Source organism: Staurois parvus, unplaced genomic scaffold (assembly GCF_062004578.1).
Source record: "Staurois parvus isolate SC_StPar_1 unplaced genomic scaffold, SC_StPar_1.0 ptg003172l, whole genome shotgun sequence".
Classification (NCBI taxonomy): domain Eukaryota; kingdom Metazoa; phylum Chordata; class Amphibia; order Anura; family Ranidae; genus Staurois; species Staurois parvus.
Genome location: NW_028320968.1, coordinates 35001 through 49317, shown reverse-complemented (window position 1 = coordinate 49317; position 14317 = coordinate 35001). Strand labels below are relative to the sequence as shown.

Genomic DNA, 14317 nt, shown 5'->3' with positions numbered 1-14317 from the left:
CGGCGGCAATGGGTTAAAGATCAGGGGTTGGACAAAATATGGAAACGCTTCATGATTGGCGGGTGTGAAAGTGACGCCATGTTTGGCTTTGAAGTGACATAACCAGGGGTGGACTGACAACTCATGGGGCCCCTAGGCAATAGGGATCATGGGGCCCCTGTGCTCTTGTCCAAACTCAAAAAAGCTTATGAAGTAGGTACCAGGGGCATCTCATGGGGCCCCTACTGACCCCGGGCTCTCGGGCAGTGCCCGAGTTTCCAAATGGTCAGTCCGCCCCTGGACGTAACATTCTTTTGCTTCCGCTGTGTGATGAGACACTTGGCTAACAGGTGGGGAGCCTCACTTCCCTCATTCACTGTGTTAGTCCCTTGAAGACTGAGATTGAGCTCTGCGGTCACTTTTGTTTTCCTATACCGGGTCACAATCCTGCGCAATGTCCTGTCTCTCTTTGGTCAGTTGACCACGCTAACCGCGCTTGTGCTCATCAGACGGCGTTTTCCCAGAAACTATGTACGCCGCCGTAACATTTGATGCTGCACCTCGCCAAATAAATTGTCGACTTCAATCCAAGGCGCCAGCTAAGCGGCACCAACAATTTGCCCTCTTTAACCCCTTCCTGCCTGGCCTATTGCAGATTGACCGCCGGGTGGGACACTCCTCGTTGTGATTGGGCGTCATATGACATCCTGGCCGCGCATTAGCGCAATCTGTCACCGCTGTGTCTCGTGGATGACAGATCACTGCACCGGCCTGTTGGCAGTGTCATGTGACCGCTGTGACCAATCACAGCAATCGGTCACAACAGCGAGGGTCCCGCCCGGCCGTCAATCTGCTACAGGCCTGACGGGACCCTCGCCATTGTGACTGGGCATCATATGACGTCCTGTCAAAGCGAGCCGGCCGCGCATTAGCGCAATCTGTCACCGGCTGTGTCCACGGGACACAGCTGATGATCGATCACTACAGCGGCCCGTTGCCAGTGTCATGTGACTGCTTTGACCAATCACAGGAGATCACATTGATTGTATACAATGGATGGCTTCCTGTCATGTGATTAAAAAAAAAAATGGAAAAGTTTGAAAAAAAATAAGAATTAAATTATTTTCACCAAAGAAGTGTAACAGAATACGTTTTGACCTAAATTTATGAAGAAATACTATTTGCTAAATTTTATAACAAACTAAGAAAAGTGCATTTTTTTTAAATTTTTTTTTCCAAAAGTTATTATTAGTATTAGTTGTGAATGTTTGCACTATATTACTGCTTTTATTGAGATCAATACATTTGTGTTTCAATATACGTTGGTTTATGCTGGAATTTTGGCACCGTAACTATCCCTTTTGGTATTACCCGGGATGTGGGGCCCCTGAACCTCCAGCCCCATGTGGCCTCTCCTCGTATAATCTTTTATTGTGTTTTTAGATGAGGCTTCATTCACCTCGACTCCTCGGAAGTCTCCAGGATCCTCTCAGCCCCCATCTACCCCAGCGCCTGCAGTGCTGCTTCAAGAATCCACAGAGGCTGCTGAGGCCAAGGCTGCTCTTAAACAGGTGATTTGTCTTCATTTACCTGTAAATCTAAAAATCCCCAAATTCATTTTAAACTGTGAATTTGCTTACTCTGATCGTGAACCCCGAACTCATAACGTGAAGATTTTCTATCATGTAGACAATCTCTGGAAATGCTGACATGTTAAAGCGAAATGTACCGATTGACCTTGAATTCCCCCGAAAAATCGTCACACTTCCTGTGCCCGGGCACTCTGCAGTCTATTAGCTGTTTATCTGCCGTGTGAGGTCATCATAGGCACTGCTACCTCTAACGTCTCCGCAAAATTACAATGAGATTTAGGGATGTCACTATACTGTGCTGCTCACTGTTCTCCTTGCTGGAGGGGAAGCTGTACCTGAGGATCTGCAGTGTAGAAATGTCCCTGCTTCTGAGCTGCTTCCTCCATCTTTCGTATTTCCCCAGCAGTCATCAGTGAGGAAAGCTATGATATAAGGAAGCAAAGCCCTGCTTCTCTACCAAGATGGCTGCCTCTATTCAAGGACACTGTGCAGAACACGGTTTGGTAACTAATGGGGAAAAAAAAAGATCAACTGCAGGGAGATCAGACAACACCGGTGACCAATCCTCTGGCTGCCTGTTAGCCTTCATGGCTCAGCATGTATACGCTTTATTGGATATTTTTGCTTCTACAGTTTATATTTTAAATGTTGAAGGTTTTCATTTTTTTTAGTCTTACGCCAGGCAATGCATTCACTATATCCTGCGCTCTCCCCAGACCCCGCATTCACTATATCCCCCGCTCTCCCCGGACCCCGCATTCACTATATCCCCCGCATTCACTATATCCCCCGCATTCACTATATCCCCCGCATTCACTATATCCCCCGCATTCACTATATCCCCCGCATTCACTATATCCCCCGCATTCACTATATCCCCCGCATTCACTATATCCCCCGCATTCACTATATCCCCCGCATTCACTATATCCCCCGCATTCACTATATCCCCCGCATTCACTATATCCGCTCTCCCCAGACCCAGCATTCACTATATCCCCCGCTCTCCCCAGACCCAGCATTCACTATATCCCCCGCTCTCCCCAGACCCCGCATTCACTATATCCCCCGCTCTCCCCAGACCCCGCATTCACTATATCAGCTCTCCCCGAATCCAGCATTCACTATATCCCCCGCTCTCCCCGGACCCCGCATTCACTATATCCCCCGCTCTCCCCGGACCCCGCATTCACTATATCCCCCGCTCTCCCCGAATCCAGCATTCACTATATCCCCCGCTCTCCCCGGACCCCGCATTCACTGTATCCCCCGCTCTCCCCGGACCCCGCATTCACTGTATCCCCCGCTCTCCCCGGACCCCGCATTCACTGTATCCCCCGCTCTCCCCGGACCCCGCATTCCCTGTATCCCCCGCTCTCCCCGGACCCCGCATTCCCTGTATCCCCCGCTCTCCCCGGACCCCGCATTCCCTGTATCCCCCGCTCTCCCCGGACCCCGCATTCCCTGTATCCCCCGCTCTCCCCGGACCCCGCATTCCCTGTATCCCCCGCTCTCCCCGGACCCCGCATTCCCTGTATCCCCCGCTCTCCCCGGACCCCGCATTCCCTGTATCCCCCGCTCTCCCCGGACCCCGCATTCCCTGTATCCCCCGCTCTCTCCGGACCCCGCATTCCCCGTATCCCCCGCTCTCCCCGGACCCCGCATTCCCCGCTCTCCCCGGACCCCGCATTCCCCGTATCCCCCGCTCTCCCCGGACCCCGCATTCCCCGCTCTCCCCGGACCCCGCATTCCCCGCTCTCCCCGGACCCCGCATTCCCCGCTCTCCCCGGACCCCGCATTCCCCGTATCCCCCGCTCTCCCCGGACCCCGCTCTCCCCGGACCCCGCATTCCCCGGACCCCGCATTCCCCGTGTCCCCCGCTCTCCCCGGACCCCCGCATTCCCCGTGTCCCCGCATTCCCCGTGTCCCCCGCTCTCCCCGGACCCCGCATTCCCCGTGTCCCCCGCTCTCCCCGGCCCCCGCATTCCCCGTGTCCCCCGCTCTCCCCGGACCCCCGCATTCCCCGTGTCCCCCGCTCTCCCCGGACCCCCGCATTCCCCGTGTCCCCCGCTCTCCCGGACCCCCGCATTCCCCGTGTCCCCCGCTCTCCCCGGACCCCCGCATTCCCCGTGTCCCCCGCTCTCCCCGGACCCCCGCATTCCCCGTATCCCGCATTCCCCGTATCCCCGGACCCCGCATTCCCCGTATCCCCCGCTCTCCCCGGACCCCGCGCTCGCCGCATCCGCTCTCCCCGGACCCCGCGCTCGCCGCATCCGCTCTCCCCGGACCCCGCGCTCGCCGCATCCGCTCTCCCCGGACCCCGCGCTCGCCGCATCCGCTCTCCCCGGACCCCGCGCTCGCCGCATCCGCTCTCCCCGGACCCCGCGCTCGCTATATCCGCTCTCCCCGGACCCCGCATTCCCCGTATCCCCCGCTCTCTCCGGACCCTGCGCTCGCCGCATCCGCTCTCCCCGGACCTATTTTGTAGATGCTATAACTTTTGTGCAAATTAATATACATTTACTGGGATTTTTTACCAAAAATATGTAGAATACATTTTGGTCTAAATTTATGAAGAAATTTTATTTTTATTTTTTAACTTGATATGTCGGTCTTTTTTGGTTTATAATGTAAAAAGTGAAATCCGCAGGGGTGATCAAATACCACCAAAAGAAATCTCAAGTTGTGGGGTGAAAAATGGACAGACATTTCATTCATGTACAGCGTTGCATGATCGCGCAATTGTCAGTAAAAGTAATGTAGCATCATATCGCAAAACTTGGTCAGGAAGGGAGTAAATCTTCCGGAGGGCAAGCGGTTAAGAAACTATTAACGTGTTCCCGACAGAAACCCCCAGCTGCAGCTTTTGAGGAGTTTTTCTTAGCCTTGACTCCTTCTGTTGGGGAGAAGTGAGGGAGAATCTCCCCAATGGTTAACCCCTCGCCCTCCAGAGGATTTGCCCCCCCCACCCCCTTCCTGACCAGGCCATGTTTTGCGTTACAGCCCTGCGTTACTTTGACAGTTGCACGGTCATGCAACGCTGCACCCAAATTAAATTTACGTCTTTCCTCCCCCCAGGCATAAAGCATTGTTGTTTTGTTTTGTTTTTTTAAATAACGCAAAAAAAATTGTTGAGAAAAAATATTTTTGACTTTTTGCTATGAAAAATATTTTAAGAAAATCAATTTTTGTCATCAATTTAGGCCAAAATGTATTCTGCTCCGTGTCTTTGCTGCAAAAAAAAATCCCGATACGTGTAAATTGGTTTACGTGAAAGTTATAGCGCCTACAGATGGCGGCATATATACTGGATTTTTCAATTCCCCCCCCACCCCCCAGCAGGCATTCTGACACTGGGGGGGGGAAACTGACTTGGTGTCACGGACTTCCCCAGTGACACCAATACGGTGATCAGTGCTAATAAACAGCCCTGACATTACTAATGGCACTGGGCAATACATGTAAATTAATTGGTTTACGTGAATGTTATAGCGTTTACAAATGGCGGGATAGATACTGCGATTTAAAAAAAAGAATTTTTTTACTAGTAATGGTAACAATCAGTGACTTATTACAGTTCTCTCCCTCCATCGGTAATGCTCCGCAATCACCGGGTGCCGGCGAGTAATCACTGGCTGGGACCCGGTGATTGACAGCCGAGTCTGCAAATAGTGGCGCTGGGAGGGCATGTGCGCCCCCCTACCCGGAAATGCAAAATCGTGTGTATGTATGTATATGTATGTATACGTGTGTGTGTATGTATGTATAATGTATGTATGTATGTATAATATATGTATGTATATATATTTATATATTTGTGTGTGTGTGTGTGTGTGTATATATATATATATATAATTTTTATTTTTCTGCACACCCCTGCTATAGGGTGGCAGAAAAGTGGTTAATGAAATAACCTGGCAGAGATTTTTACCCCCCCCCCCCCACACCCTGAATGTTTTCTTGAAGATTGGCTTTAATCACTATTTCTTTTTTTTTTTTTTTTTTTTTACAGCTTCAAGATGTTTTTGAGAATTACAGAAAAGAAAAAACCGAAAACGATAAAATGCTGAACGAGCAGAATGAGAAGCTGCAGGACCAAGTTACTGAGCTGCGCTCTCAGAACGCCAAAATCTCCACTCAGCTAGAATTCGCCTCAAAGCGGTAAATCATCTTTGTTACCATGGAGCCCGGGTTCACACGGATGCGGCCCAGAATTTGCAGCGTTTTCTGTGCGAATTCCACACCGCATCAGAGTCGCACCCGTTCATGCAAACCGGGATGTATGTTAACAGCCCAAAAGTGGTCCGCAAAACGCGGTGCGATGTGCAGAATTCGGATTGCGTAGGTGTGAATACCCGTGTGATCCAATTCTAGTGTGGACCAAAAAAAGGGTCCTGCGTGTTTTGGTGTGGGTGCAATTAGAGCCATACAAAATGCACGCCTTGCGTCGCACCGCACACAAATCGCATGTGATTGGCACGGGAATGCAGTGCGGTTCCTGCGCGAATCACATGCGATATACCGCACTGCTCCTGTGTGAACTCCCAAAAGATTGAAAAGACGCAAATGAATGTAATTCGCTCTTCATTATTACATCAGGAAATGTAAGTGTCTGAATTCGGTTCAGTTCGGCCGTTTCTGTACAGCATCAAGTGCACTGCAATGCTCACCTGCTAACAAGTAACATGCGGATAGGCCCCTCTCACTGTTCTCTCCTATCAGTTTGCTGCTTGTCCTTTTCCCACTCTGTGATTGGACAGAGAAAGGAGAAGACCTGTAAGTATTTCAGCAGCACGGGGAAGTCGGGTCTCCTTCCCTGCCAAAGAGGGTTGTGCTGTGTAATCCTCAGGACTGGATGGACAGAGATGGTAGCCCGGGTTCACATACATGCGGTGCGGTATATCGCATGTGATTCACGCAGGAACCGCACCGCATTCTCTGCAAATCACATGCGGTTTGTGTGCGGTGCGATCGGAGCTGTACATTATGTATGACTCTAATCACACCGCACCCGCACTAAAAAGGTGCAGCACCATTTTTTTGGCCTGCACTAGAATCGGATCGCACACGTATTCACACCTATGCTATCCAATTCTGCATATCGCACCGCGTTTTGCGGACCGCTTTCTGGGTGTTAATAGTCTCCTGCCCGCCATATAAGGTAATGACGGGTGCAAGGCAGTTCTCTCGTTCTGGGAGGAGTCATATGACGTCGTCCCATTCTTATCACGCATATGTGGCTCTGGGAGCGCATGGCGATCGGCGGTGCGCTGGGTCCCTCGGACGCAGCGGATCACCGATCAACGGAAGAGCTGAAGATTTCAGCTCGGTCATGTGATCAGCTGTGTCCAATCACAGCTGATGACATGTAAATAGGGAAATGCTGGTTATCGGCATTCCTCTCCTCACGAGCTGTCACACTGACAGAGGAGCAGAGAGCCGGTAATCGGCTTTCCACGGAGGGGACATCTACACTGATCATCAGGGCACTGATGATCAGTGTGGCCCCAGAAGTGCCACCTGTCAGTGTCCATCTGAGCTGCCTTTCAGTGTCACCTATCAGTGCTGCCAGTCAGTGGCGACTATCAGTAAGCATCAGTGCCACCTCTCGTGCCGGTCAGTGCTGCCTGTCAGTGCCACCTATCAGTGCCCATCACTGCAGCCTCATTAGCGCACATCAGTGAAGGAGAAAAATCACTTATTTACAAAATTTTATAACCAAAACTAAGAAATTTTTTTTTTCAAAATTTTCAGTTTTTGGTTTGTTTAGCAAAAAATGAAAATCCCCAAAGTGATTAAATACCACCAAAAGAAAGCTCTATCTCAAAAAAATGATAAAAATTTAATATGGGTACAGTGTTGCATGACCGCGCAATTGTCATTCAAAGTGTGATAGCGCTGAAAGCTGGAAATTGGCCTGGGCAGGAAGGGGGTAGAAGTGCCCGGTAGGCAGGAAGGGGGTAGAAGTGCCCGGTAGGCAGGAAGGGGGTAGAAGTGCCCGGGGGGCAGGAAGGGGGTAGAAGTGCCCGGTAGGCAGGAAGGGGGTAGAAGTGCCCGGGGGGCAGGAAGGGGGTAGAAGTGCCCGGGGGGCAGGAAGGGGGTAGAAGTGCCCGGGGGGCAGGAAGGGGGTAGAAGTGCCGGGTAGGCAGGAAGGGGGTAGAAGTGCCGGGTAGCCAGGAAGGGGGTAGAAGTGCCGGGTAGGCAGGAAGGGGGTAGAAGTGCCGGGTAGGCAGGGAGGGGGTGGAAGTGCCGGGTAGGCAGGGAGGGGGTGGAAGTGCCGGGTAGGCAGGGAGGGGGTGGAAGTGCCGGGTAGGCAGGGAGGGGGTGGAAGTGCCGGGTAGGCAGGGAGGGGGTGGAAGTGCCGGGTAGGCAGGGAGGGGGTGGAAGTGCCCGGCGGGCAGGGAGGGGGTGGAAGCGCCCGGCGGGCAGGGAGGGGGTGGAAGCGCCCGGCGGGCAGGGAGGGGGTGGAAGCGCCCGGCGGGCAGGGAGGGGGTAGAAGCGCCCTGTAGGTGAGGGGTTAACATACACACCCACAGCGGTTCGCATGAACGGTGTGCGATTTCTGATGCGGTGCGGAATTCGCACACAAAAATCTGCGAATTCCAGGACTGCGTCCGTGTGATCCCGGGCTCAATGCCTGGCCAGTAAACTCCTCCCTTGTATTTATTATTTATTTCAGGTACCTCTATAGAGCTGACAATTTACACAGCACTTTACATATATATTGTACATTTCCATCAGTCCCCGCCCCTGAGGAGCGTACAATCCAAAGTCCCTAACTCACATACTGGGGCCAATTTAGACAGGAGCCAATTAACCTCCCAGCATGTCTTTGGTGTGTGGGATGAAACCGGAGTACCCGGAGAAAACCCGCACAGGGAGAACATGCAAACTCCAGGCAGGTGGTGCTGGGGTTGGGATTCAAACCGATGACCCCAGCGCTGCGCAGGTGCCAAGTGTCTCTCCTCTGTGTATTGAGCTTTGGGGGTTTCATGTACAATTTTTATATTTCAGAATCTGTTTTTTGGGAAATCTTCTCATTTTAAGTCTTTCCTCCGGATAGGTATGAAATGTTGCAGGACAATGTGGAAAGCTACCGCCGGGAAATCGCATCTTTACAAGAGAAATCCCAGAAATTGTCATCGACCACACAAAAGCAGGAGCAGATCATTCATACCATGACACAGGATCTGAGGGCAGCCAATGAGAAGCTAGCACTCACTGAAGTAGGTGTTCCATAGAACATGGCTTTGGATTGGCTCTGCAGAGTCCTCCTTGTTCCCTAAGGGGGCCGCTTCACACTATGTATTCTGGATACGTTTTTGCTGACCGTTCCCACCACACTCCATTCCGGTGCGTTTCTGATGCCGTTTGCTGTGTTCCGGTACGGTTCTGTGCAGACAAAATGCAGCATGTGATCAGCACTGTCCAGATAGAGGTTAGGGGTTCTACATCTTGCTAGAGAAAACGCCTACAAACGTGGGGAGAGCAGATATAGTGAATGCGGGGTCCGGGGAGAGCGGATATAGTGAATGCGGGGTCCGGGGAGAGCGGATATAGTGAATGCGGGGTCCGGGGAGAGCGGATATAGTGAATGCGGGGTCCGGGGAGAGCGGATATAGTGAATGCGGGGTCCGGGGAGAGCGGATATAGTGAATGCGGGGTCCGGGGAGAGCGGATATAGTGAATGCGGGGTCCGGGGAGAGCGGATATAGTGAATGCGGGGTCCGGGGAGAGCGGATATAGTGAATGCGGGGTCCGGGGAGAGCGGATATAGTGAATGCGGGGTCCGGGGAGAGCGGATATAGTGAATGCGGGGTCCGGGGAGAGCGGATGTAGTGAATGCGGGGTCCGGGGAGAGAGGGGATGTAGTGAATGCGGGGTCCGGGGAGAGAGGGGATGTAGTGAATGCGGGGTCCGGGGAGAGCGGATATAGTGAATGCGGGGTCCGGGGAGAGCGGATATAGTGAATGCGGGGTCCGGGGAGAGCGGATATAGTGAATGCGGTGTCCGGGGAGAGCGGATATAGTGAATGCGGGGTCCGGGGAGAGCGGATGTAGTGAATGCGGGGTCCGGGGAGAGCGGATGTAGTGAATGCGGGGTCCGGGGAGAGCGGATGTAGTGAATGCGGGGTCCGGGGAGAGCGGATGTAGTGAATGCGGGGTCCGGGGAGAGCGGATGTAGTGAATGCGGGGTCCGGGGAGAGCGGGGATGTAGTGAATGCGGGGTCCGGGGAGAGAGGGGGGATGTAGTGAATGCGGGGTCCGGGGAGAGAGGGGATGTAGTGAATGCGGGGTCCGGGGAGAGCGGATATAGTGAATGCGCGGTCCGGGGAGAGCGGATATAGTGAATGCGCGGTCCGGGGAGAGCGGATATAGTGAATGCGGGGTCCGGGGAGAGCGGATATAGTGAATGCGGGGTCCGGGGAGAGCGGATGTAGTGAATGCGGGGTCCGGGGAGAGCGGATGTAGTGAACGCGGGGTCCGGGGAGAGCGGATATGGTGAACGCGGGGTCCGGGGAGAGCGGATATGGTGAACGCGGGGTCCGGGGAGAGCGGATATGGTGAACGCGGGGTCCGGGGAGAGCGGATATGGTGAATGCGTTATGTTGCTGCGTTACTGTAACTGACAATTGTGCAGTTATGCAACGCCGCACCCAAATAAAATTTACGTCCTTTTTTTTTCCCATGAATAGAGCTTTCTTTTGGTGTTTTCAAGTCCAACAATTTTGAGAAAACAACAATATTTTTGACCTTTTGTTATTAAACTTGTACAGTAAAAAAATTTAAAAAAATCTAATTTCATCATAAATTTCGGCCAAAATGTATTCTGGGACACGTCTGTGCTGAAAAGAAAAAAATCCCGATACGTGTAAATTAATTGGTTTAAGTGAAAGTTATCGCGTTTACAAATGGCGGGATAGATAAGGGGATTTTTAAAAAACATTTTTTTTACTAGTAATGGTGGCGATCAGTGACTTGTAGCGGGACTGACATTCTGACACTGGGGGGAAACTGACTTGGTGTCACTGACATCCCCAGTGACACCAACACAGTGATCAGTGCTAATAAAAAGCACTGACACTGTACTAATGGCACTGGGCAGGAAGGGGTTAACATCTGGGGCGATCAAAGGGTTAACTGTGTGCTGTGTTACTAGGTAGACATGCTGTGCAGAGATACCCAAGGCAGCGTGCTGAAGCTGACGAGAGAGTTCTGTATATACATATAGGTCTCTTCCCTGTCTGTTCCTCAGCTATTGCTGGGTGGCGGTGGGGAATCACCATCTGGGACCCAGTGGCGCAGGTAGGGCGCGCGCCCTCTACTCGGAAATGTGAAACCACGTGTATATATAAATGATTTTGTGCACCCGTGCCGCCCTGTGGCAGTAGTTCTCCTATTGGTTGGTTGGGAAGCGGTTAAAGTCATACCTGTAAATGTTCACCTTTCTTGCGGCCGGCTCTGGGAAATGGCGCTCCGATCCTTCGATATGTTTTACTGACGTCTGTAGGGAATCCCAACACTTGTGGGAGCGCCGAACTCTTCATCTCACATTGACTGAGGCAGACGTCTTCATTGTTTTATTTTATACTACAAAATGATTTTTTTTTTTTTTTAATCACAAGGTTAAGGCAGAAAATCTGAAGCGTGAAAAGGAGCTTTTGAAAATGACTGAAACTCGTCTTAGTCAAGAAAGAGAGTCCTTACTGGCTGAGCAAAGGGGCCAAAACTTGCTGCTTACCAACCTTCAAACCATCCAGGTGAGTAGAAACGTTCGACCTGACCAGCTTGGCCTCGTTGGTAGACCTCGGCCTCGTTGGTAGACCTCGGCCTCGTTGCTAGACCTCGGCCTCGTTGCTAGACCTCGGCCTCGTTGCTAGACCTCGGCCTCGTTGCTAGACCTCGGCCTCGTTGCTAGACCTCGGCCTCGTTGCTAGACCTCGGCCTCGTTGCTAGACCTCGGCCTCGTTGCTAGACCTCGGCCTCGTTGCTAGACCTCGGCCTCGTTGCTAGACCTCGGCCTCGTTGCTAGACCTCGGCCTCGTTGCTAGACCTCGGCCTCGTTGCTAGACCTCGGCCTCGTTGCTAGACCTCGGCCTCGTTGCTAGACCTCGGCCTCGTTGCTAGACCTCGGCCTCGTTGCTAGACCTCGGCCTCGTTGCTAGACCTCGGCCTCGTTGCTAGACCTCGGCCTCGTTGCTAGACCTTTGGCCTCGTTGCTAGACCTTTGGCCTCGTTGCTAGACCTCGGCCTCGTTGCTAGACCTCGGCCTCGTTGCTAGACCTCGGCCTCGTTGCTAGACCTCGGCCTCGTTGCTAGACCTTGGCCTCGTTGCTAGACCTTGGCCTCGTTGCTAGACCTTGGCCTCGTTGCTAGACCTTGGCCTCGTTGCTAGACCTCGGCCTCGTTGCTAGACCTCGGCCTCGTTGCTAGACCTCGGCCTCGTTGCTAGACCTCGGCCTCGTTGCTAGACCTCGGCCTCGTTGCTAGACCTCGGCCTCGTTACCCCATAGGCCAATATGGAGTGGCGCATAAAGGCAGGGAAAAAAATGTCCGACACCCCTAGAAGCAGCTGTAAAAACGTCCAGTGTGCGTGAGACCTTTTTATTTGCAGCTAATGCAGTCCAACCCCCCCCCCACGCTAGGTCAGTGCTAGCCTCCCCTTCGATTGGGAAGCTGTAACTGAGCAAGGGGGGGCATGTTGGTGCGCAGCAGAAGGACTGCTCTGCCTCAGTTCCCGTGCGGTCTGCGATTCCAGAAATGGCGCATGGACCTTTCCTCTGCCTTTCAGAAGGCGGAGCCGCATCAGTGTGTACCTAACCTAAAGTCACTCTACAACGATCCGAAGTCCATGAGGTGTCTCGTCAGCATCTTCTCCTCGGCTCCTTCTGGGTTCTCGTCTACTTAAAGAAAAATAACAAAAATCCAATAAAAATTGAAAGAAAAGTGGACCAAGTACAACCACGCAATATTACATAAACAGGATTGTAACTACAAACGGTCAACGATCGTTTACAAAAGGAACGTAGGTAGGATAGAAAACGTTCAAAACCACTTCAGAAGGTAAAAATCGAACTGTTGTCAGTCGGTGAGGCACCACTGCAGGGAGATGATAGTCCGGCAGAAACTCAACCACTGACATCTGTCAGAGTACAACACTGATATATTCCAAACGAAGAGACGTATCGAACTTCTCGCAGGTTGTAAGGCAGGGGGTGTCATACTGGCGGCCCTCCAGCTGCTGCAGAACTACAAGTCCCATCATGCCTCTGCCTTTGGGAGTCGTGCTTGTAACTGTCAATCTTGCAATGCCTCATGGGCAGCAGCTGGAGGGCCGCCAGTTTGACACCCGTGTTGTAAGGCATCCCAGTGGGAGAGCCAACAAACAGAAATCCCCGCCGCTTTCTGTCCTCTCCTTGCAGGGATGACAGTTTGTGCTAGAGGGCTTTCGATTGGTCCATGTGAAGGTGCTGACCAATCAAAATCCCTCTAGCCCGAACTGTCTTCTCTGTAAGGAGAGCACAGAGAGAGCCCACAGGGGTTACAAATCACCGCAACTTGCTCTCCTCTCCTACAGCTGAGAATCCGGAGCATCTGCCTCCATAGTATACATCCCCACACGCCCTTCTCTCCCATTCTCTGTTTCTGGGAACCTCCCTGCACCCCTCCTGTGTGAATGCCTTGGGGGGGGTCACTCAGTGGGGGAAACTGCATGTGATTTGGACAGGAAAGGTAAATTGGCAAAACAATTTTTGATTTTTTGCTTTGATCTCCTTGCCTTCCTGAGGAGGAGGTTCACCTTTTGAGGAGTTTTTATTATCCATGACGTCTTCTGTTGGTGAGATTTATTCTCATTATAAGTGAGGGAGGATCTCCCCATTGGTTAACCCCTCCCCCTCCAGAGGTTCCCCTTCCTGACCAGTCCATTTTTCGCGATACGGCGTTGCCTTACTTTGACAATTGCGCAGTCATGCAGTGCTGCACCCAAAATAAATGTATGTCCTTTGTCCTCCCCCTCACAAATAGAGCTTTCTTTCGGTGGTATTTTATCACCTGTTCATTTTTTTTTTTTTTTTTTTGCACTATAAACAAAGACAATTTTTGAGAAAAAATATTTTTTTACTTTTTGTTATAAAACATGCAGTAAATTAAAAAAAAAAAATAAAATTTCTATGTACCTTGCCTTGTTACACTTTTGTACGATTTCTATAAACGCAACTGTTAAAAGAAAAAGATCAAATTTCATCATAAATTTCGGCCAAAATGTCTCCCGCTCCGTGTCTTTGCGAAAAAAAATAAATCCCAATACGTGTAAATGAATTGGTTTATGTGAAAGTTATAGCGTTTACAAATGGCGGTATAGATACTGGGACTTTTTTTTTTTTTTTCATACTAGTAATAGCAACGATCAGCAACGTATCGCGGGACTGCGGCAGGCATTCTGACACTGGGGGGGGGGGGGGAACTGACTTGGTGTCACTGACATCCCCAGTGACACCAATACAGTGATCAGTGCTAATAAAAAGCCCTAAAACTGTACTAATGGCACTGGGCAGGAAGGGGTTAACATGTGGGAGGATCAAAGGGTTACCTGTGCTGTGGGTGTTTTACTGTTTCAGGACATTGCTTTGTATGGCTCTGCTATGCAGAGCCGTACAAAGCGGCGTGCTGGAGCTGACAGGGGAGAGATCTGCATTGTTTACATACAGACCTCTCCCCCATCAGTGATATTCGGCGATCACCGTG

The 14317-nt window shown here is 51.6% G+C and overlaps 1 protein-coding gene across 2 annotated transcripts in view; it reads left to right on the top strand.

Annotated features, from left to right (window-relative positions):
• The window catches only part of TPR (translocated promoter region, nuclear basket protein), a 76589-nt gene that overhangs the window by 29051 nt on the left and 33221 nt on the right, over positions 1–14317 (top strand). For both annotated transcript variants that reach the window (XM_089667317.1, XM_089667316.1), the window contains exons 15-18: positions 1423–1550; positions 5584–5732; positions 8635–8797; positions 11197–11331. In XM_089667317.1, the coding sequence (XP_089523443.1) occupies positions 1423–1550; positions 5584–5732; positions 8635–8797; positions 11197–11331 (575 nt within the window). The remainder of the gene's footprint in view (positions 1–1422; positions 1551–5583; positions 5733–8634; positions 8798–11196; positions 11332–14317) is intronic.